This window comes from Ambystoma mexicanum, chromosome 13, assembly GCF_040938575.1.
Source record: "Ambystoma mexicanum isolate Mex_15411 chromosome 13, UKY_AmexF1_1, whole genome shotgun sequence".
In the NCBI taxonomy this organism is placed as follows: Eukaryota; Metazoa; Chordata; class Amphibia; order Caudata; family Ambystomatidae; genus Ambystoma; species Ambystoma mexicanum.
Window position 1 is genome coordinate 694,566,818 of NC_090938.1, and position 25,437 is coordinate 694,592,254.

General features: G+C 45.0%; 1 protein-coding gene across 5 annotated transcripts in view; it reads right to left on the reverse strand.

The window, feature by feature from the left end:
• MED24 (mediator complex subunit 24) overlaps positions 1-25,437 on the reverse strand; it is a 598,903-nt gene that overhangs the window by 223,256 nt on the left and 350,210 nt on the right. For all 5 annotated transcript variants that reach the window (XM_069634774.1, XM_069634779.1, XM_069634777.1 and 2 more), the window contains one exon: positions 17,306-17,417. In XM_069634774.1, coding sequence (XP_069490875.1) covers positions 17,306-17,417 — 112 coding nt within the window. The remainder of the gene's footprint in view (positions 1-17,305; positions 17,418-25,437) is intronic.

Below are 25,437 nucleotides of genomic sequence, written 5' to 3' on the forward strand. Positions count from 1 at the left end.
TATTCCTAACCGGCCCCTTGCTCCTGCCTTCTTTCCCTCAGAAAGCTTCTCTACCTCACAATACATCCAACTTATCCATACCAAAATGTTTAAACATCGAACGAGCATTAAACCTTCCAAGTCAACAACCTCTTTCCCAGAGCCCCTTATAGTACCACTGCAGAGGTCTATCGGTAACAAGACCACTTTCACCACTCACCCCTTTGATTCCTACTCAGATTGAAGTTTTGGATCCAGCTCAAACATAGGGCATTGGACAACAGACACAGAGCTTAAGACGACAACAGTGTGCACGAGAAGCGGTAGTCGATACAGACAAATCCAAACAAGGAATAAAGACAATACAGCAAAGGAACAATTAGTAGTTTCGTATTAATCATTGAGGGAGTGCTACTGTGTGCACAGCAAATAAGATCTAAAGGGCTGCCTTATGTCTACTGGGCGGTTCCCAACCAGTTGCAGAGAAAACCAATGCAGTATCACTGGCCCAAGTGACTGCACGCAGCCACTGCCCCATCGACTGAGCAGTGGGTTTTAACCAATGTAGCAGTATGCAGAGCACTGCAAGTAGCAAGCATGGACTAGCAAGTTTACGCATACATCCCATAAGGTCTTCAAATGCATGTAAAAGACATTGCATGGGAGTGATATTTGTTTTCTTTCGCTCTGCCAAAGATGTTCCAGCAGTTGGTCAGGGCATGTAAGTGGACCTAGGTGACGGGACCCCTGCCCCACCCATCTACTAATCACTGCTAATCTTTTGGTGCCCTTATTGGCCCATTTTGCTAATCTTTGCCACCTTCTACCTTGTTAAGTTGCCTTCCAGCCTTTTTTCCTTTGCAGTTGGGAACTAGTGCAAGTGGATCTAGTCAATGTGATCTTTGCCTCACTGACCTGCTTAACCCAACTCCTTTCTTCCCTTCAGAACACTCAAATCACAGTAGGTCTCTCGTCTGTGCATCTGAAGCGAAGAGCAGATGAAGATCAATGCTATTTCTGTTTGGTCCTGTTAGGACATGGAAAGGGTCTGTAGCCCGGCACCACACATTCAAGTTAAGCCAGTAGCATATGCGTGACACCCCACACACCACTTCCCATCCCAGCCTCACCACACATGCAAACACTCAGCCTCTACTGCCATATTTTCAACCCACAGAACCTCACTGACATTCCTCTCACCACCACTCGCGCTCCACCCCAAAACACAAATGCAACCTCATACTCTTTGATGCCCATTCCGCAGTACTACATGCAGCACACATTGCTGAACCCACCACCACTCACAACCCAGATGCACTCTTTCACTTAGACATGGTACACCCCCATCTCCACACACATGGTGGTCCAGAAGGAAAAGTCACTGGCGGCAGGTGCACAAGTGCCCATAAGGCTGTGAAAGGATGAAGTAAGCCACCGCCCGTGATGCAGGTATGCCTACCTACACACCAAGGTGGGTTTAGCTGCTGGAGAACTGAACGCAGAGTCCAGTTTTGTACCATTAGGTGTAATGGAAAGCTATTGAATTTGAGGTGGCTCATGTCACAGGAGGGCGAGCAGTATTACAGTGAGCTTTAATAGCCCTGTGCAGCTATGCCCCCAGGACATACCGTTAGACAGTCTATTGTTAACGTAACAGAGTAAATGTACCATACTGACTTTTCTGTTTGAGTTCTCATTGTGTAAAACTGTATACAAACCCTAAGGTTTCTGAGCTTGGGGAAAATCTTTTTGCGGTTTCTACGTTGGTTCCCGAACCATTTCTGCACGGCTATGTGAAATAAAACTGGATTCTACATTGCTGCCTGTCTCCTTGTTGGGTTATTTGACGTTGTGCTATGGGTTTCAGCAACACCATGGACAATAAGCAACTCATCACAGAACCAACCCAGCACACAGGCTAGCATTCACCACCTCTCCAGCAATCATATGTTTTCCACCAGTACATTTGGAACGACAGACCACACAACCATCCCCATCCTGCCCCACCACACACCTCCGCCCTTAGGGCTGTTAGGGAGATTTTTCTGCAACCACCTGCGGAGGACTGTACACCATATAACCAGAATCACCAAGAGATCCAACTAAAAGGGAAGCCAAACATCTCTAAGCTAAATAGCAATGGCAGAGCAGTCAGCATAACTTAAGGAGAAGAGATGGGAGGATAGGAGGGAGTGCGGGGGGGGGGACGACGACACCAACACAGAGGTACAATTAATCCACACAGTTAATCAGTGAAAATAAAACACAAAACTGGTATACTGAAAAATATACACCTTTTATTTAGTTACACAAATATATGGGCAAGTAAGTAGTTGGGTAGACTACACACAGTGGATGCACATAGTGTATAAATATAAACAATACATGTCGACTAAGACTCTTCTTACACTACACTAAAATGCAAACCCACTATACAGTAATAGGAACAATCCACAAAGTGATGGGCGGGGATAAAAAAGGGGACCAGGCATAAAAATATAGAATTAAGTCAGTAAAGGATCCCAATTGATAATACTATCACAGTCCCAACATTCCTAAACACTAGAACATAGTGTCATCTATAATGCAAATGTGCACCACATAGTCAATGTAAGATACAGACGGTAGAAAACAGGGAAAACACACAGTGAGAAGCCACCAAAAGAGAGAATACATTTAGTCTAATAGCAGCAGTACATAACACGTCAAGAGAAAATTAGTGACATTAGGAAGAGACACTATGTAAACAGGCCATTCCATAAATAGAAGTGGAATACAAGACTTTAAAAATACTGTGGCAGGGGCAGGCAAGTACCCCTAAAGTCACTTTTGAGTACTTTTTGGTGAGTAAGAGTTCCCCATAGAAAAAGGTAGGACAAAATCAGTAGGCAATCTGTGTGTAAGGCGTAAAGGAGGCAAGCCCGTGTTCTATTGGCCATTTGCAAATATAGTGTCAAACAACCCCAGGGGATGTTAGGGAACGCCCTACAGAAGAGGTCCAAAGCCAGGTGTATGAACCAACAGCCTGGGAGAAGATGTAGCACAGCTGGAGTCGCCCTAATGTAAGGATAGGAACACACAGTTGAAGGACGCCTGCAGGAATCTACTAACAAGGACCATGGGGAGCACTGAGGGTACGTTTTGAGAATTACCCACTAACCCTGGGCCGAGACTGTAGTACCCACAGGGATGGTTCCAAAACATCTCAGCAAGCCCCAAACAACCTGGTGACACAACTCTTCTTTTCAGGTCTACTTGGCAGGACTTGAACAGCAAGTTACATAAACCCCGGACTGCCGATGACCCAGATGAGGGAAAAGAATATTATCTAGACTTTTCATCGTAAATAAATTCATCTAAGCTATTTCCATCGAATTATTTTCATTGAAAATGCTTTCCATCGAAATGCATTTTCATTGAATTAAATTCGATGGATTTTCAATGCTACATTTATGTAAGTACCACCAATAAAATAACCCTGATTTAAGCAAGGGTTAGAAATAGGGTTAAGGTTAGGGCAAAGGTTAGAAATAGGGTTAAGGTTAAGGCAAAGGTTAGAACTTGGGTTAAGGCAAAGATTAGGGTTTGGGTTGGGGGGGTGTCCTTGGGTATTGGGGGCCTGAAATCAAATAATTTACACTAAAACGTTACATGAAGCTGGCAGTAGCTGAAATAATTTGAAGTTTTCAGCACTGGACAGATCCATTTAAGGCTTTAACGTGGGACATAAATGCATGGAAATGCTATCTTTTACATTTAAAAGTACATATCCATTGACAATTGTACATTCCTATTTTCGATGGACAAGTTTCGATGGATATGTACTTTTACATGTAAAACATAGCAATTTGATGCATTTCCTTTTCGATGGAAATGTTTTCGTTGCAAAGACCATAAACCGTAATCACCCTTCCTAGGAGTGGGACCCTCAAGCCAGAGTGGAAACAATGGTAAGGATTACCCCAAAAAGGTAGCAGAACCCAGCGAAGCAGGTTGCAACCACACACACACACACACACACACACACACACACACACGCACGCATGAATGGTTTCACGGCAGTAAACAGGGGAAGCAGCCATAACAGGGGAAGCAGCCATACCATAGCCATGCAGACAGTCCCACTACAGGAAGCCTGGCCCAGGCAATGAGTAGGATATGGGGTAAGACGAGTAAGGCCCAGAAAGGATGTTGAGCCACTGAAAAACAGAACCATTGCTAAGCCTAGGGCACAGGGTCCAGTCAGTATGGCCAGATCTGGCCCTAGAAATGCAACAGATGCCCAGAAACGACAGGAATGCTCCAGCAGGTAAGTAAACAAACTGCCATCCACAAAACATTGAGCAGTGTGTAACCAGGATCTCCCTTAAAAAAAAAACACACTTCGAGGGGATGGCCTAAGCCAGTCCCCTCTAAGTGCGGGGCTAAATACCATACCATACCATAACATGGGGCTAAAAATGTTAGGTGGCCAGCCAATTTGGCTGGTCCCCTAATTCCACCAATCACCCAAGACCACTGGGCATCCAGCTGGACGAGAGCTGTCGCAGATCCACACAAGTCCCTTTCTCCCGTCGCCAAGACCGGGAAACCAGTGACCGGGTCTGCTGTCGCCCCACCGCTGCGACCGTTCTGCAGTAGCCATTTTCTTCACTTGAAGGTACTGTCCTGCTCCTGGTAAAACTTACTTGGAGTCTGCTTGTTGAATACTGTGATCCTGGGGGCTGCTGATAGCCTGTATCTTGCACTCCTCCAGATCTCCATAGAGTTACATTGGGTAGACGACTCATTGTACTCTAATTCTGCTTTAGGACATTGGCCCTTGGGGCATCGCTTCAAGGAAACCTATTGACTTCTGATAGGGAGAATTCTCATAAATGTGCCAATTCCCTTCACCTTAGTGACCCCCAGCAACTTTGCTGGATTTTGAGGACTTGTTTTTTTTTACCTGGAAAGAGTGAGCCTTTTTTCCCACTCATGTATTTTGATGTGTCTTTTACACTTGTGTTCTTTGATTATGGAGTTTTAGATAACTCCATAGGCATCATCTTTTCATGTGTGTTACACAGCACCTTCAGTGCAGTGACGCAGGGTTGTCTTTTAGACTTCCCAAAGGTTTAAATACCTTGCCGGGATGAACTACTGTTTCCCAGAGAATGTAAATTGAAATTGACTTTACTAGTTTTTCCAAATTCCTAGACCCAGCACACACCATCTTACAATGGAGTGCTGGAGGGGTTACATAGTATCCCCTGTGTCTAAATACTCATGTAGCAGTCAAATGCTACCCTTTCCTATTGAAAAGGCTGGTGGCAGTGGTTTTACAACAAACTACCATGATTTTTCCCAACTGCGAACACCGGTAGCTAAAAATCAAGGGAGCCATGTTTTTCAAGATGGCGCTTTAAGCCCCTTTGTTTAAACAGGTCCCGGGCTTCTTTTTTCGCTGTTTTTTTTGGAAATGTCCTTCTAGTGTTTGTCTCTGTTCACCAAACCAGGTTTAGTCCCTTTGTTCGTTTGCCTTTGGCGGGTTTCAGGACTGAAGACCGCCTCTGGCGTTTGAGTGTCTGGGGTGGGCAGGAAGTAAGGGAGGTGCCCGAAACTCCCTGTGCTTAGTCTCCTAGGAGACCCAAATGCACTCTGGCGTGATTGGCTGGCTGACTGTCCAGCAAGGACAGCCACCCTCCTGGGTGAGTGACAGCTAGGCTGGAATGAAAGGGAGAGAACTGTTTAAAAGGGGAGTCTCTTGGACTGGAAAGCAGAGTCGACCACTGGAACGAAAGAACCGAAGAAGAGCTGGAAGAGGAAAAGATAACATGGTTAGAGCGGCCATGATGGACGTCGGACTCTTATTACAACCATTCAAGCTACCTCGGAGACAGACCAGGGTTGCAGAGTCGGGAAATGCTGGAAAAACAGCTCTGTGTGAGGAACAAAGAGGTGTCGATTGGCTTGGAATCCAGGATGCTATTTCAAGGAATAATTGCAAGGTTCAAGGGGAGTCAAAAGGATAAGCCATGTACGTAAGACATATTTCTCTTAGATTAAGCAAAGGGGAAAACATCTGCAAGAGTCAAGTATTACAATTAAAGATGCATAAAAACTATATAAAGATGGAGTGAGCAAGTCTACAGACGCCAAGAAGTGTAATGACACCCAGCACAATTGAATCAAATAGTAGTAAATAGAAGGTCGAGATGGACAAATTTGTGGTTGTCTCACGCGTGATTCAGAAGTTGAAAACAAGGGCTATTCATTAAGCCCAAATGAAGATAATAGTGTGCCTACGCTCCCTTGAATGTCCCAGAACAGAGAGCAGGCTTTGAGGTCAAGTACAAAGGAGAAGCCTTGGCTTGGGGATGGGACGATGGACTAATTCGGAAAATTGGGAGTAGTCCGACGTTGCTTGCAGCACCAGAGTTTTGCTTACATGCTACTAACAAGCTGAAAGTCCAAGGTGTCGAAAACATGCCAACCAATCAGAGGGTCTATGTAGCAACATGCTATATAATGTTGCAGAGACCAACCAGCTGCCATTTTTCCCGCTATAATCAGTATTAGAACACCCTAGTGGTGTTTTCAGGGTTGTGATTGGTCAATCTGCGGGCTAAACGAACCGGTATAGTCCGCAGATTGATTACAGCCAACAATGGTAATTGGAGTTGCTTACCTGTTGCCGTGCCACAGCTGCGGGCCATTGAAAGCTGAAAAGTTGCTTTCTGTGTAATTGTGGAACGGAAAGAGTTAACATTCGGTTCCGTATTACATGTAGGAAACCAACGTGAGCCACGCAGCCCTGCCCACTAAAATTAAACAGGACGAATCACTTTTGCAAGGAAAGCGTTTGAAATAAAGTAAAAGCAGAATGTTTGCCTAATATAAAACGTGTGCGCTTTTATTTTTCAGCGCAATCATGTTAAGAGGAACCTTGCCCTGACGTTCTCGGTGCAGCTTTCTATGGGAATGCAAATTAAATGGAAGAGGATGTAAAGGTAAGTTGATGGTGCTTTCTTTATTTGCATGTTAGGTTAGTGTGTGTGGAAAGACACCTCGAACATGGTTTGCTACTAGATGTAAATGTTCATTGATGAAAAAGGTAAAGGTTGTGGAGTGTATAAAAAAAAAGAAACACCTGAAATGTACTTAATTAAGAAACTGGGCAGGCATACACACACCCGATTTCTCCTTAATGGCAAACTCCTCCCACCCAATCACCTTCCACCACCCTATTAAAAAAAAAGGAGAACCAAGGCAATGGCAGCAGCATTTTCAATTTTTTGTACTTTAATTAAACAGGTTTAATTTATTCTACTTTAATTAAACACGGAGGATGTTCTAATAGCTTTATAGACCTGTAGCTCGGGCCATACGGGTGTTATGATCCCTCATACCTCGTTAAAGGCCCTCACTTCGCTTGGGCCATTAATTCGGTCTTCAGGGCCCATAACGCCCGGTACGGCCCTCGTAGCAGGTCTATAAAGCTATATTATACATATTCAGAGGTAGTTCGAGGCATGCCCACCAGATAAGGGGTAGCCAATGAAGTCAATAACGCTTATGTTCCCTTAACCAATCCCTCCCTTCAATAGGTTTTTAGTTTGCACGTAGGAGGGCATCATAAATGACCCACATCGAGGTATAAAACCTACACATACATCGGTTGTGAGTGTGTGAATTACTGCCTGTTATTCTCCAGGTTGTCCTACTTTATTTTATGCTAATCATAAAGTAGTGCTTTGCCATATTCATATTTGGGTCGGAGATCATTATTGGTAATTCCATCTAGAACATGAGACGCTTCAAGGTGCTAGAGCACATTCCCACAATAGAATTGGGGTGGAACAGGAGTCCGTAAAATAACGACAATACCACTCTGCATAACTTGCATTTCAAGCTACCGATGACGGAGACGCCGGTCACTTCGCGTAGACAGCAGACAGAAAGGAAAGCCACTGAGAAGTCACAGAAAGCCATTCTGACAAACCAGAGAAAAGGCTGCCAGCCAAACCACAAATAGCAGTGGCGTTATCCCTGAATAAAACAGGTAAAGGGGAAAACGGAAGAACCAGGAGGCGGGCCACGAATCATTACTGGAACACTCATACTCGCCCCAGTCGAGACAAAGTATTCATATTGAGTGAAGTGAAAGAGAATCATTATTTGAACATTCATAGTTGTCATAACCAGGATAAGACCTTGATATTGAATGAAGTGAAAGAGAATCATAGTTGGAATGTTAATACTCATAAACAAGATAAAGCAGTAATCCTAAATGCAGTGATTGAGAATCTTTATTGGGGTACTCGTTCTTGTCCCAGTCAAGATAACAGAGGGATAAATCCCAAACTCAGAAGATTCAGCATGAAGGACAATCAGATCAAGAAGGTCTCACTAAAGAAAGGAGATCTCTTAAGAAATGAAACCTTGAAGAGAAAATGAAGAGAGCAGGAAACAAGAAATAATGAACTGTAGGTTAAAGGTTAAATAGTCAGATGGGAGAGTCCTAAACTACGGATAACATTACCTTGGAAGAATAGAAGGATAATTTTAGAGAGTTTTACACAAATTACTGCCTGGGACAGAATTTATGAAAGTTCGCCTTGGGGGAACAGGGTTAAACTTCTTAGGTTAGGAATGATCCACAAAAGGGTTTGATAGAATGGCGATCAGCCAGGTATAATCTAAGAAGGGAGGAGGGCTGTGAACTCCAAGCATGCACTTAGTCCAAGAAAACACAAATACACTTAGGAGTTATATACAAAATAGGCATTTATTATATACACTAAGGCAGAGGTGATCATTCACAAGTCAAGTAAGTACTTTAAAAAAACATAGGATTACTTTTTAATATTCTCTGGATAGTAAACCACAATTGTAGTAACGTTAGAAGAGCAATTGGTATTAACAAATCACTCAGTAAAACTATATGAAACATATATGCAAACTGTTCCAAACTTTTATAACTTTTAATAACTTTATTCCAGCCTGTCTTAATGAGTACAACTCTATCTTACGAGAGTCTCTCAGTGTTCAGCTGCATCACTGTTTGGGATATTTATCATTGTTATGCTTCATCCCCTCTCCTAGTGAGACCACCAGCACTTTTTGCTGGACCTTTTTCTGAAAACCTGAATGAGTGGAGCCTTTTTCCATTAATTCATTCTTATGGGCTCTGTCTTTTGGAACTCTGTTCTCTGTGTTTTACCTGTCCTTTGGAGTCTACTTCCCTCTATATCTCTTAAAGTTATCTGTAGTTTACTATGTCAGCACACAGTTTCTTACGGGCAGTGTTGCTGGGAACCCTTTGAGTTCCCCTTCGAGATGATTTACTTTATTCGTAGCGTAACTAACTACAGTTCTTAAGGATAGAGAGATACCTACTAAAACTTTCTTTTCTGAGAGATTAGCACACACCACCTTATGTGGAGTGCCAATGGGATACCTAGTACCCCCCTTCTCTCTGCTCCTGTGACTTTTTAGTCACACAGACAACCTTCTAGTTATGGTTGGTGTCAGTGGGACGTGTTCTGCCAACTATTGTGTGATTTTCCTACCGCAGGCTAGATCCATAACCCCGTTTATACATGGTAGGGGCGCTAAGTACTAACTTGGGGGATTCTTTCTTTTTTTGCCATTTCTAGCGTGGTTGTCCTTTGTTAGTCCTTCTAGAGGGAGGTCTGTGTGTGTGTTTTGTCTTTGGTGGAACCCTTGGGTGTCCCTGCCTAGGCTCCAGTGTGTCTGGGCAGGCAGAAAGTGGGGGGAGGAGTTTTCCAACCCCCTGACCTGTGTCTGCATGAATGCCTGAATGGAACCAGTTCCCACTGGGAGTCTGACTGCTCTGATTGGACAGCCACCTGCCCCTTTCTGTTAACTGCTTAGAGAGATTGCAGGGGAGTGTGTACTGAAACCAAATAAATGGTGAGTGTTAGGGAGAATTCTCAGAAATGTGCTAATTCCCCTCTACCTTAGAGACCCCCAACAACTCTGCTGGATTTTGAGGACTTGAATTTTTAACCTGGAGAGAGTGAGACCCGTTTTCCTACTCTCTCATGTATTTTAATGTGATTTTGAACCTTCAGTGCAGTAACACAGGGAAGTCTTTTAGATCTCCGAAGGTTTAAATACCTTCTCTTGGATAAACTACTGTTTCCCAGAGTAGTAAAGTGAAATTGACTTCACTTACATTGTAACATTATGTACCCAGCACACACTATCTTACAATAGGGTGCTGAAGGGGTTACTTAGTATCCCCTTTGTATAGCTTCTCATGTAACATTTTTATGTTACCCTTTCCTCGAGGAATGGCTGGTTGCAGTGGTTTACTTTCAACTACCGTAGTGTGTTTTTACTGCGGGCTGCGTTCGCAGCTGCAGTAAAGCACCCATGGGTGCCATTTTTGTCAAAATGGGCCGGTCTTCTTTTTTCCCCATTTCTTTGCGGAAAGGTCCTTCTTGAGATTTACTCTGCGCTCCAAACCAGGTCTGGTCCCTTTGTTCATTTTGCCTTCGGTGGGATTCACGAGTGAAGTCTGCCTCTGGCTCCAGGGTGTCTGGCGGGGGCAGGAAGTGTGGGAGGTGCCCGAAACTCCCTGTGCTTAGTCTCCTAGGAGACAGGAATGCACTCCTAATTGATTTTCCGGCTGGCTGTCCGGCAAGGACAGCCACCCTGCTGGGTTACTGACAGCTAAGCTGGAATGAATGGGAGAAACCTGCATAAAAGGCAAGGCTTTTTGGCTTGGAAGGAAGAGTCGACCACTGGACAAAGGAATCCGAAGAAGAACTATACCTGTTGCAACTCCTGGACTGTTGGTTTGCCCGATGAAGCCCTGCTGCTATGCTGAAACTCCAATTTAGTTTCGACTAGAGAAGCCCTGCAAGGACGACTTCTCCCCTTCAGTTGGTGGGATCAATCAACTCCAAAGTAAGCCACCTGGACATCCTCTCGGAGCTGACAGAAATTCTACTGCAGTTGCTGCTGGAACCGAATAGCCAGAGAGAGGAACACCAGATCGTGTGCATTGCTTTTAAGCTAGCCAAGATACCAGGAACATCCTCCGGACTTCCAGGAAGCAGAACTGACCGAACCCGAGCCACCTCAACAGAGTGCTGGACCTCAGATGCGAGTAAAGTCCATCTCGACAGCCAGGAACCGCAGTGTTGCTATTTGCGGTAGATGCGAGGAGCTGAAACACTTAAGTGCCACTTGTTTGAAGATTGCCAGTTGCGGTCAGTGACCGCCCCATTGCAGTGCAGTAGTTTTCAGAAGTCATCCCTCTTGTCCCCACAACTGAGGCCCAGGAACACCAGGATCTGCAGAGCTGCACAGGAACAAAAGCCATCTGCTGCACTTTTCTTCAACCTAAAGGTACTGTACAGTGTAAGAGAACTTACCTCTTGTCGTGCAACCACACTTGTCCTCGTTGGAGAATTGTCTTGGTTGCATCTGTAAAGTTGCTAACAGATTCTTTACCTCACAAGCCTAATCAGCTTGTGGCCCTACTTTGATTTATTCTTATTCTACACAGACTTCTAAAACATTGTGCAAGACTTTTACTTGCCTGCAAGAAGTGCTTCAGTTCACCTTGACTTTTGCTAACTTAACATTGGCTGGCCCTGAATGACTCTTCTCTCCTCTGCTTATGTGTTGGGTCTTCCTTCCAGGATGGGGTTAACTAACTTTGATTTGGGGGCTACCAAAAGTACTTACCTGCTTCAGAATATTTGTGTGATCTCTTGTTTTATTCCAATAACCTTTTTCTTTGACCTACTCCCAAGACTGATTCTAAATGCAACAGTGATATATTAATGTCCCCAGCACCCTAACTATTGAAGTCACCTGAGGGTGTAGGTAGTGTCGGTTGGCCATTCCAAAAGGGTACTTACTGATTTAGAAAAGGAACATTGTGTATTTTTTAAGTGTATTTGTGTGTTTTATATTGCTCCTTTCTGAAGGCTTACTCTGACTGTTAAATAAATTAATAATTGTTTAAATCAAGAAACCTTGTGTGTAAGAGTTTATTTGAATACTTGTCACTGTGAATCTCTGTGTACTCCCCTACAGCTCACATTGACCCCTTTTGAGATAAGCCTGGCTGCTCAACACGTAACCACCCTGTGTAGTTCAGACTTATACCAAAAGTTGGGTTCCTATTTCCAGGAGGTCAGGGTTGTTGTAGTGCTCCCAAAGGGTACTGCATACAATCTTGCCTAACAGCGAGGCTCCTGAAGTGAAAGGCAAGTCGACCACTCGAAACTGAAATAACCAAAGACTACGACTAGAGATGCCTGCAGACTTCTGTATGTGAAGAGACCACTGCTCTCCTGACCCTGTTTTCTATGCGACAGAGGAACTCAGAAGATGACAAATCCTTCCCTTTGACTGGTGGGAACAATCAGCGCCAAAACGAACTTTAATTTGAGGCGTCTCCTCAAGTCCTGTGACTTTCCAGAGCTGCAGAACCCCGATACCAAGAGACGGGCGACCCACTGCATCGCTGTGGAAAGGCTGAATTCGTCCAAGTCTTTGATGAGCTCCAGAGACACAATCCAACTTGTCCAAGTCCCCTCAACAAAGTGCAGGACTGCAGGAACCAAAGATTGACCTGTGGTGAATCGAGTCCTTTGTTTGTGCTGCAGAAATGGCACCATACCGCAGAGTGACCAGAGATGTTGGTGAAAGCCATGCCAGAGGTCCTCCCTCGAGACTGCTGCTGAGAGATCCTGTCTATTGTCCTGCCTTTTGCCGTCAGACCAACAAATCCGGAGGCCGTGTCCAGTGCTGCCACATCGAGGAGAATATAGCCACGAAAATGTCTTCAAACCAAAGGTACTTTGGGGAAAAGGTAGTGCTTACCTTAATCCGAAAAGTCGCTCCAGAGCATTGGAGTCTACATAGAGGTGTCCAGGGCAACCTCCTCTTACCTCTGACCACTGCTTGCATCCCTTTAATGAGTCCTTTAACCAGGGTCTTCAACGTTGGTTGCATCTTCTTGCATCTTTGATCCTAGAGACTAGAGGATATCCACAGAAGTGTTCACTGTCCTGCTGCATTACAAGACTTTGAGCCTCTCCGAACTGCCTTTAAGCTAGGGTTGTGTTTTGGACTTTAAAGACCTTGCTGCGCGAAGAAACTGCCTCTAGAACCTTAAGCTTTGCTAGTATTCCTTCCTAAAAATCACCATCTTGTATGGTTTTGCTAACTTATTTCAATTACTGTATTACTTTGTGGGTGCACGTTATTACAGATAATACGGTAGACCTGTCAATTGTAACCATTCAGCAACTACCAACTAAGCGGTGGCCTTTGAAAAGTATCTAAAAGTATTCCTGTGTGTTTTGGTTTATTGTGCTATTTAAAAGTGTTCCTTGTGTAAATATAACAAATCTTTATTTTAATTTAAAAGTATGTTTAAAAGTTTCTTTGATGTCTATTACTAACTAAGTTCAGTGTACTTACCTACAGCTCACATCATCCTCTTATGATAAACCTGACTGCTCTGCCACTTTATCAAGTTCTGAGTAGTACAGACTGATACTAAGAGTTGGGGACATACAAACCACTGGGATAGTTTTGTAAAGTCTACTTAGCAGTGGACTTTTAGAAAACTCCCCCAACAGTCACTGGGCTACCAGTGGCCAGGGGTGAAGCAGGAGAGGCGGCAAAGCAGGGTAAAAGGTTCAGTATGGCAGTCTCTTCCAGTGTTGCAGGTAAGTAGAGTTAGTTTTACAAAGGCAAGGGACTCTGGGTGTTCCCTTGTAGGTTTGCCCCAAGGACAAGTGTCCTAAGGCAGGGTTAGAGTACAATTGGTGATCCACCCCAATGTAACTTTATGAGCAGCCTAAAGGGGTGCGAGATAAAGCTATCTGCAGCCCCCAGGATCAAGTAAACAAACCACAGTTAAGTTGTACCAGGGGCAGGAAAGTATATTCAAGTGAAGAAGCAGTTGCTGCAACACAGTTCCAATGGTGAGGCGACAGCAGACCGGTCACTGATTTCTCGGTCTTGACAACATAAGAAAGGGACTTCAGTGGATCTGCTGACCGCTCTTGTGCAGAGGGACGCCCAGCAAAGGATCTTCACGCTTCTGGCTTGTTGGCACCTTTTTCATGCTCGGTTGAAGGAATGTTGGCGCAGCGGATGACTCTTCTTGGTCCCTCTCTCGAGTGAGGGGCTTTTGGGAGGTGGGTCAGGTTACTGCAGGCTTAGAGGGATGCCCACAAAGTTTCTGGTGAAACCGCAGCGATGCAGCCGAGGTCCCAGCGAATTGCAGGCCGCAGCTCTTCAAGGGATGGTGCAGAATGCAGTTAGGCCCACCAGTCCAAGGGAAGAAGTTGTCTTCAGATCTTCCCTGTTGCTTAGAAGTTGAGGTTGGGACAGCAGCGGTTACTCAGCTAGAAGTTACTGGTGTGGTCGTTCTCCGGATTGTTCTGTTCCAGTGGTCAACACTGGCTTTCAGCTCCGGGACCTCTGGATCTATGCAGAAAACCTTGCTGAGTCCACAAATCGTATCCCCCGCACCATTCAAACTTGGGGATGGCTGTCCAAAGGGGACAGCCAGCCACCCAGTCTAAACTGGTTTCTCTCAGGCACACTGCAGGACAACGGACCTTCCCCACTTCCTGTCCTGCCAGTCACTCAAAGGGTCCTTGCAGGCTTTCCAAGGGAATCCTGGCGAAGACAAAGGAACAAAAAGGACCCTTCCTCACCTAGCAGGGTAGAAGACACAAGAAAGGACAGGCCATCTTGTTTAGGGCTTATAAAAGTACAGCTACCATTTTGGGAAAATGGTGTCCCTGGTGTCCCCTAACAGATAGACCTGGCAGATAGACCTGGCACAGTAACCAAAAGGTTACCGGAGAGTTGAGTCGACAAAAGAGATATAATGGATCCCCCTCAGCACGCCACCTAAGGTGGGGTTTGCTGATCTCATAAAATAAAGCACAGGTAGGATAAAAACTATCCCCCTTCCTTGATAACTTTAAGAGTTTGCCAAGTAAAGTAAAAACAATCACAGGGAAGCTCCAGGAGCCTCCAACAACACTGCACAGAAAGTGCTTTGTGCTGCTTTAGTAAACTGTAGATGCATTTCAAATCGGAGGAAAGCTTGAGTCCACAAAGAAATACCAAAAGGAGTTAAAAGGGTTCCCATGATCCGAGTAAAAGGTTCCCACTCACTCAGGAGAATCAGTCAAAAAATCCAAGAGTCCAGCAAAAAGTGATGGGGGACTCAGGTGGAGAGAATGTCACACAAAGATGGAAATCTACGCTAACAGATAAATACAAATGAGATAAACCAAGAGAAGAGCAAGAGAGAAAAGGAGAACCAATATAAGAGAGAAGAGTCAAAAGCTGAACCTAAATATAAAAGAACTATATGAACTGATTAAAAAAAGTTACCTAGAACTACTTAAGGATCCACTACTAAAGTGAACTGCCTGGAAACTCTAGTGTTCAGGAGAAGGGTGACATTCTCCTGGGTTTAGTTGTTAGAATAGTGGTAGGGTTTGGGCAGGTTAGTTTGGACGTCTGACAGATTATAATTTGGATTCTCACTGATGACTGACGAGCAGCTTCATGAGTTCTGTTAGGTAGGGAATTCCATGTCATAGGGAAAGATAGGCATTTCTTCTTTAAGCTAAATAAATAATCAGTAAGATGGAGAATCAGTGTCCAAGTCCTGCTCCTGACCCGCCAAACCATCAAAAGCAGAAGCTCTTTTCTTTACTGCGTTCACCATTCCTCCCACTCTTCCTCCAGCTTCTCTCTCTTTTCACCCTTCCTTACTCCCAATCTCTGTTTCGTCTAGTAATCTTGGGAGTCAATTTTGACTCTTCCCTCTCATTCTCATCTCATATTTCTTCTATCTCCTGCTCCTGCCGATTTCAACTTTTCAATGTCCGTAAAGTTCGCTGGTTCATATTTTTTCATGCTTCCAAAATACTAATTTCGCCCTTAGTCTATTGTTGTTGCCCACTAATTGGTCTCCTTGTCTGCCATCTTTCTCCACTGCACTCTATACATCATTCTTCGATCCGTGTTCTTTGCACTCTTTCTGCTTATAATTCTATTTCCTCTGCTTTGCCTTCCCTGCGGTGACTGACCTTCGAAGCCAGACTTCTGTTTTCATCTCTCCCCTTAAGTCTTTAAATGTCTCTATGGTCTTGCTCCCCTCCATCTCTCTTCCTTAGTCTCTTTTATTTGCCTTCTCATTACCTTTGCTCCCGGTTTCTCTTTCTTCCTTGTTCCTCATCCACCCCGCGCCTCCTCATTTCTACGTTATCCCTTCTCGCTCCTAAGCAGTGGAATACCCTCCCTCTTTCTATTCAATCTCTGAATTGATTCTCTCTTTTCAAAACTCGATTAAAAGTGCATCTATTTGCTTGCAAACTTATTTTACTGTCATATCATATTGTTGTACCATTTTGACCTCTGAAGTGCTTATGTGTTAAGTGCTGAATAAATAAAAAGAAATACAAAATACAAATCTGATTTTCATGGTTAAGCACTCCTCCTCAGGAATATACACCCAGTTTTAACATACAAGAAAGAGTGTGGCTGACCATACCACATGACCATGTGGGCCAATATGATTCAGGGGTTCTTGTGCAAATACAGAGAAAGGCCACAATATTGCAGGTGGGGACACTATGGGTTCTGCACACATACACATGTGATGATGCAGTGGGCTTTGAGGCAAAACAGAGGACTCAATACAGATCTAATGAAACTGGCAGTGCAGCGGACGGAGTATGGGAGTGGAGGGGTTAGGGGTTGAGGGTTTCCCACAGCTGAGGTTTCAAGATGGTGAGAAAAGATGTGCTGTACCCTTGTAGGGTTAGAATAATGTGATCGAGAGCCCCTTTGAGTAGCATCATGCATTGAATACTGTGCATACCATCATTTGGATAAGATCATGTGATCGAATATGACGATTTGTGGGATTCTGCAGCACAACTAGGTGTTGTGTCATGTGATCCGTGATCCAGAGGGTCTTGCATCAACAGCAGCAGGTTGGACAAACTGGTGGTAAGGTCATGTTAAAAAGCTGGGGTTTAGACCCAGTGGGCTATGGCATTGTGTACCACAGCAAGGGGTATGAAAAATGATACGGTTGGGGGTAGGGCCTGGATTCGGCCTTGCTTCGCATCAAAGGGCTGAACACTGTGAATAAGGGAGTACATGCCAGGGCCTGGACAATGCGATCCATATGGTCTGTACTGCATTTGGGAATGTAAACAATGATCCATTGGCCCAGTGGACCAGATTCCAGTGGACTTGGAGTGATGCAAGGAGTGTGACCACTGAGCATCAGCAGCCGCACAGTTACCTTCAGGATGTTGGTCACTGTTGGTTCTGCTCTGAGAATGAGTCCAGGGTTCGGCTGGATGTTGGCATTTTCGGTTGACTTCAAGCGGGGTGCCAGCTCTCTGTCTGCAGTCCTGAACATACAAATGAATGGTCAAAAGGTTATTATGTAGTGTGAAGACCTCATGAACATTTCCACGATTAAAACAAGTACTGAAAACAAACATTCAGAAGCTCCAGCCATAGATTGAAGAGGTGCTTCTTGGGGCAACCATGGCTGGGTAAATACATCGTTTCTGGTGTGAACAGGATATGGCGGTGGGGAAACTGAAGAGCCAAGCTTGCCTGGAAGCCTTCAAGCACACAGGGTCACAGACGAAACCAGCACAGAGGGAACTAAAGTAGGGTGAAGGTGCAGCCTCCAGAAGTGGGTGCAGGAATGCACTGGGAGAGATGGAGAAGTTTCCTGCAAGGACCATTCACATCATCATCTCTACTAGCACATGGAGATAATTGCTGACCTCCTTTCAACCAATCAGAATGTTCAGAGCGCAGTCAATACCTACTGGTATTGACTGCATTCTGACTTCAAAAAACAGACAGGGAAACCACAATGCAATGTCCAGGCAAGGTTTCTTTCAACAAGACACTTCCTTTCTGGGAGGACCTTTTTTTCCACAGCAACATTCTATCTAACATGCCAGAGAGAAAGCTAAAACAAGGCAATATGCCTTCACGTTCTCACAGATAAACCGTTCACTTTTACATGATGCATAAGTAACGCTCATGTTAAACCCACTCCAGTTTAACTAAGTTTGCAATTAAAATACTTATGAAGATATCCTTGTTATTTAAGCACTACAAAATAAAACCACATTCAGTTTATTGAGTTTGTCTATTTATTACTCACTATTAAAGCAACGGTTTTACTTCACCACCAATACACCAAAACATGTATTGCTAATAGCCTTATTGACCCATGGGAGGGGTCATGATTGCTAAGGATTGTGACCCTCCCCCAACATATGGCCCAAGGCAATAATGACCCCATGGTCTAGATGGCTATAATAACTTTCCTTCGCTTGATAACTCCCTTAGCCTTCACACTCAGGAATCCTAAGTTGATATAGGAGAAGAACAAGTTACTTACTAACTGGTAACGTTCTTTCGACTGAATGTTCCTCCAACGCATTCCACATTTTTGACATGTAATATGCACAGCTGTGGACATTACATGTCAAAGATGTCGAAAGCGTTGGAGGACACAATCCATTCGAAAGTTACTTCACTGTAACAACAGTTCACCAGAACTACTTCCTAAATGTATACGCTTAGACTAATTCCAAGGACCGATCAAGAAGAAACTGCTAGGAGAGATTTTCAGTACTAACATGGTTGTGGGATTCTGGAAATCTGTCCTAGTGGGCCTGCAAGGGCTTTTTACCCTTTGGTCTAAACAAACAAAAGCACACACACACATAAAAGGCCTACTCCCAACTTTAGCACACACAGTGATATTAATTAATGCAAAGCACAGGCTGTACTTATTAAACTAAAGTGGGAGGTAAAACACAATTAAAATGGTCAGTCAAAATCGTGTACCTTATAAGGTATTACCTAAAAGCATAACAAGGCTTCCCCTACATATCCAGTTCCAAAACCAGAGTTCCAGTAGTACCAGTTCAGAGGTAAGTACCTGGAACCAACAGCAAGGTTCTTTATATAATGATACACCAAAGTTAGATTAAAAGGTTTCCCAAAAAGGATGGTGCAATTCCCAATTCTACTCCCTGGGGGCTTCCAGGGAGAGAATCCTACACCAGAACTCCACTGTCCACGGTCAGGTATGGGTAGACGAACCGATAGGACTTTACGCAGGTTTAATCCTATTGGGATCAGGCATGCGTCAAGATGGGAATTATATCTTTGCCCCTGAACTTCAATTTGAAGAAAAAGAAGTTGCAGGTAACTAAGGGCCATTGAGGACAAGGCAGTTGATCCAATTGCAGGAGGCCTAGTGGTTGCGAGTGCATCAGTTGTTTTTGGTGTCTAGATTGGGTCAGCTTAGCAGTGGTTCCAGTCTCTCGCAGGACAATCAGTTGCAGTGCACCACCAGTTGGACAGGACCGACTATGAAGAAAGAGCACCACTTCAAATCCCCTGATGTTGGAGACTCCAGGACACGTCTGGTCCGGCGAGTTGTTCTGGTTCACCAGCACTTGTTCAGGCAGGCCTTACATCACAAGCGGTTGAACACAGGCTCCAGACAGGCCGCCCTTCAAGATGGAGAGCTTCAGAAGCAGGTTTGTTTGTTTTATTATTTATAATGCGCGAGCATACCCTAGGGTAACTGGGCGCAGCGGTTACAAGTATATGCGAAGCTTGGTTACAACAATGGAAATATATACAAACACACAGTGATAGTAGTGACAAACAAATATAGTTAATATAGTTACAACAATAGGAATATATACAAACACACAGTAATAGTAGTGGCATGAATATATATATATATATATATATATATATATATATATGACTAAACATATGTAGGAACGGTACGTAGGAATAGCTGGAGTATGGGGACTTGACACCAAGACATATTGGAGGCCCACGCCACAGGTGATAGGTATTGGGTCTGCTGCTGCTGTGGGTGAAAAGACCCTCATGGTTCTGGCGTTAAGGATCTGATCCTTGTGATGGCCGCAGCGGAAAAAAGTGAGCTGATGTACTGAGGTGGGTACATAAGACAGAATGGCCGACCAGGTCGAAAGCTGCCGAAAGGTCTACGAGGAGGAGTAGGGCAGCTTGACCATTATCTCTGAGCTCATCGATCTGTGTTCTAAGGTCAATGAGAGCAGTCTCAGTCCCGTGTTGGGGATGGAAGCCTGATTGTCTAGCTCCTAGTATATGATGTTCTTCCAAGTACTTCTGTATTTGTACATATGCAACCTTATCCAAGATATTTAGAAGAAATGGTACGGTTGTGATAGGTCTATAGTTTGTAGGCGTGGCGGGATCAAGTGTGGGTTTCTTTAGTAGTGAAAGTACCCAGGACTGTTTCAGATTGGTAGGGAAAGAGCTGGTGGAGAAGGAAGCATTAATTAGCTTCGTTATGAAAGGGGAGAGGTCTCGAGCGGCGTCCTTAATAATCTGTGCGGGGCACAGATCTCCCTGACAGAAGGTTTCAGAGATAAGATGATTTTTTCTACTTCAAGTGTGGTGACTTTGGAGAAGTTGAAGCAGGTGGTTTCCATTAGGGTAGGCTTCTCAGTCGGTTTGGAAGGCGGGTCATTCAAGGAGGCTTTTTTGCAGGCGATTTTGTTTTGTAAAGTGGCAATCTTATTGGCTAAGGCATTTTGGATTTCTGAGCACCAATTTTGATCTTTGGTGCAAGTATCTGGTGGAGTGAGTGGGGTCTCTAATTCTTTAAGTATGGCGAATAATTCCTTCGTGTTTGATTTGGCTTGGGATATACGGGAGTCAAAGGAAGTTCGTTTTGCTAAACAGATTTCTTTTTTATAGAGGGATGTGAGTTTAGTGAGTTTGAGTTTATTAGCTGCAGAAGGGAGTTTTTTCCATGTGGCCTTGCAATTTCTTTTTTGCTGCCTTAAGTTTTTGAGGAATGGTGTGTACCATTTGTTCAGGTGCGTTTTGGGCTTACTTGGCCTGAGTTTGAGAGGGGCGATTAGGTCCAGTGAGGTAGACATGATTTTATTGTATTCTTCGACCAAAGTCTCAGGGTCCAAGTTGTTAGGGAGTGTGTTAAGTGTAGGGAGTAAATTCGGGATAAGTCTCTCCGCAGTGATACTCTTTCTATTTCTCGTGAGTGTGGGTGGAGCTCTGCTGACCGGTAGGGGCGAGGGTCGGGTGGTAGAGAGCGTGAACGATACCAGATGATGGTCAGTCCAGGCTAAGGGTGAAATAGTGGTGATGTTGGCTAGACAATTGTAGTCGGCAACCCAATCAAGTATTCTGCCTTTGGCATGTGTGGGTTCCATACTTCTTTGGGTAAAGCCTAGTTCTAAAAGGGTATTGAGCGTGGTAGTGTAACGCTCACCTGATTCCCACGGAGGCGCAGGTCTGGCTTTGAGTGCTGATACTTCTTCAATGGTGAAGCGCAGGACTCTGAAGATGGACAGGAAGGGCCCTCTACTCTGGCTTCTCCGGCTCGCAGGAATATTCCCATGTGCGTGAAAAGGGAGTATTACCTACTGACTGAGTTATGATCAAGCCTCCCACTCTCTTCCAACCCTCCACGATACCCTTTCACGATTCCCCGTGAAGTCTCACCTTAGGGTCAGGAAGGATGAGCTCTCCATCCTGCTTCTGATGCAGGGGTGCGTTGAAACCCAGTTACTTCACTGGATTGAGGATTGATGGGAGTTCAGGTAAGCTTGACTATTCAGGTAAGGCTCTGTAAAAGTTCTGTTGCAAGTTCAAAAGTCCAAGCTTAATAATAATGTTCATTGTCTTTTTGCAGCAAGCGCTAATGTTTATGTCTTTTTTCCCCTTAAGGGCCGGGGTTCGGAATGCCGGAGATATGGCACCGACCCGAAGTGAAACGTGCAGTTCCAGTAAATGGCAGGTTAGTTCTGGATGAGCGCTCGGGAACTGACTTTGCATACGCTCATTCAATGTCTTTGTCTTTTTTCCCCATAGGGGCCGGGGTCCGGAAAATGCCTGGAAGCGGCAAGACCCGAAATGAAATGAGGTCAGTCTTATTCCCTTCCTTCTCTCACCTCTTATTCTTGTCTTTTTCTCTAGGCTCTGGGAAGTGGCTGTGTCTCCGGATGATCGCTGCTGAAGATGGAGGAACCCAGGAAAGGTGAGTGAAATGCAGCGCTGCAGCGATCGTAACGAAATGCTTTTAAAAATAATGTCTTCCCTTTCAGGATCGTCGGTGATGTCTCCGTGGTGCAGATTTAGCTGGTAAGGTCTCTTGTCTCCCTTTGCAGGTGACCCAGGATGCTGACAGGCGTGGCTGAAGTCCAGATCTAGGAGCTGACACGGTGAGCGTCCAGCAGCGAGGAGCAGAACAACACGAAGCGCGAGTTGCTGATCGGGTGTGGTTTAAATAGCTTTGGAAGAAGTCCCAAGTGTGTATCCTTCCTCCGATCAGGTATGTATCCTTCCCCGACCACACCCGGGTGGAAAGTAGTCCCACAGGTAAAGTAGTTCAATTCAGGCCTCAAGAGGGCCTGGATGTGGCAGCATGGTCTGCATCAGGTAAGTGCACATGAACACTTGAACACATGTCTAGCTTTATGAGCCTGGCGCCTAAGGCGCCAGGACAGAGGTCCAACATGAGCCTGGCGCCTAAGGCGCCAGGACTGCGTCCAAAGGGCCCCAGCTTGGGCCCGCTGGCACTCCCCTGGGGGAAATGATGCCTACCTCTGGGGTCGCTGGGTCAGACCTGGCTCCTTGGAGGTAGGCATCATGACAGGTAGTGGCTACCAGGTCTTCTGGGTCATTAAAGCCCATATTAAAGTCCCCAAGGGTGAGTACTTGAGTGGAACTTTTAAGATTACTGGATAAAATGATGTTAATGTCCTCGTCAAATGAGCCTAAAGAGCCTGGGGGAGAAAAATCAAGTAGATTTTAAGGGTTTTGGTGTTAGTGAGTGGAATTTTAACACAGAGTAGTTCGCATGAGAGGACGTTGATAGGAGTTGCTAGTCTCATGGCAAGGCTGCATTTATGGATAATAGCAACGCCCCCTCCTCTGGAGTTCGGTCTATCTTGTCTAAGAATGGAATAGTTATCTGTAATATGTCTCTGTAATAGCAAGGAAGTCGAGGTTGTCTTTGAGGATTAAGTCTGCAATTTCTGTTGCATGGGCTACTAACGATCTGGCATTGATCAAAGCTCCCTTGATTTGGGGACTTGCAGTGATAGTGGGTGTATTGGGGGGGTGGTCTTTTGTTGTTTCCACATTGCTCTGGTTAGGGGAGCAGTGTGGAAGTGTAGGGTCGGGAATCTGGGGTGAGTTGGGTTTAGGGGTATATGGACGAGACGAGTCTGTCTTGGTTCTTGGTCTCTGTATAGTAGGCATCGAGCGGGCGGGAGGCTCATAGATTTTGGCAAGTCTGGCTATAAGTCTGATTTCTGTCACTAGTAGGGCGTGGGAAGCAAGTAGGTAGTGTCTGATGTGTATCGTTTATGTCTGGATGCACTACCAGTGAGCTACTAGATGACACATTGTCAGGCATGGGCACGTACATAGTGGTAGGTGAATGGGGTAACATGCTAGGCAGTGTGAAGTAATTTATTAGGAACAGGAGGCAGGCGAACTGGTTAATGACAAGAGGAAACATGCTAAGTGGTTATAACAAGTGTATATGGAAATCTTGGTAGTTGGCCTGACGCTTAGAGAGGGTACTCGGGCCTAAACTGATACCGGATAAGATTCTCCTTATACAAAATGGGTCAAGGTAAGGCCTTGAAAGTAGGGTGAGGTACAAAGGGCTCTAGGGGGCACAGGTCACATAGAGGTGAGTGGTGTTGGTCGTAGAGCATCATTCAATTATATAGCAAACCAGACTAACCATACCAAATCGAGCGTGATGCAGGGCAAGGGTGGACACAAGCCTCAACCAAGTAAATACGAACAGTAACTGACGGGCAGGCAGGCATATGGGCATGTGGGCCCCATCAACACAATGGCAGTGCTGTGCCAACGAAAGAGGATATAACCCTATTGGGAAGGCACAAAGGACAATGTCTTCATATTCATATGCAATACTGGCAGGTAACCAACATGCAGGTCATGAACAGGTGCTCGTTACTTATGATGATAAACGTTGTGTGCAGGCATAGGAAGCAATAGCTTAACAGGTGTTCAGATGTAGCATACAGCTTCATGAGCATGTGAGAGGTGAACAGGTTTGAGAGTTCCACGAGGACTGGATATGCAGTAGCCAGCCTCCATGCAAGACAGTGTCTAGGCAGCAGCGGTACCCCTCAGAGGATGGTCCAAGCACTGCGGAGTTCCAAATAGCAGGACGGCTGAGCAGGACTTCAGACTGGTTAGGGCAACCAATCTTTGGGAGGAAAGCATCAGGTGAAAGTCTCTCCTTGGTACTTGAAGAGGTAGAAAGCTGTGACAATGCTTGTCCAAAGCTGCAGTCCTCTGGCGTTTATTCAAAGTGTCTTCAGACTCGTAGTTCCAATGATTGACTCCCAGAATGGTGCCAAATTGTCTTCTCAAACCCCAAATCCAGGCAGAAAACAACCCAGGCCCACAAATTCTAAGAATCTGCAAATTGAAATGGACAACTGTTTTACAATCATATAGAGCCATTTGCCCAGCGGGAGACATCCCTTGGTTGGAATGTGGATTGGGAACAGACTACCAACGACATGACCCAGTTTCTAGCCAGTTCCGACACCCACAGGAAGATGGCCAAAAAGCAAGACGGCACAAAGAACAGGACTCTACCATGTGGAGCAGCCATTTTGAGCAAATGGTTGTCAAAAATGTTTTTATTGTGGTAAAAGCAATGGTGCACAGTATTGCACCATAAAAGAAAATTAAAATATGTTGAGAGGTTGACTGCCATGGAGAAGCGCTCCTTGCACTGGGAGCCGTAGGGACCACCCAGGGGTAGTGCACGCCAAACGACATGAGTAAAAAAGTGAGTGAGGCCTCACTCACTCAGCAAAAGATCAGGCAGAAATCTAAGTCCATAATGGATTTGATGGGGGGCTCCAGTCAAAGTTGCAAAAAGTTAAAATATTCTGAACAGGGCGAATCGCAGGAAAAAAACGTTCACATAAATCCTTCATTGTGGGTCCAGATTCAATTAAAGAAACGCCAACCAGCTGAAACCCTCAAAGTGGAATCCCAATCTGGACCAGCAAAGCCAGGAGAAGGGGTGCATGAAGCTGAAAAGCTGGCCGAGTCAATGTTGGATGAGCAAGGTGCACTATGGGCAACCCCCAAAGCAGAAGCCAAGTCCCCCAAAGACCTGGCTGCTCGGGAGATGCTGAAAATGCCACTAGGGAGCAACAGAGAAAGTCTTGCGACCCGAACCTTGAATACATTTGTTTGGAAACAACATTGATTTAAAATGGAGTCTCTTGTTTGTGTCTGGAGAACTGTTGCCATTGTCATGGCAGAGGACTGAGGCGATCGACTGCACCATGCACTGCA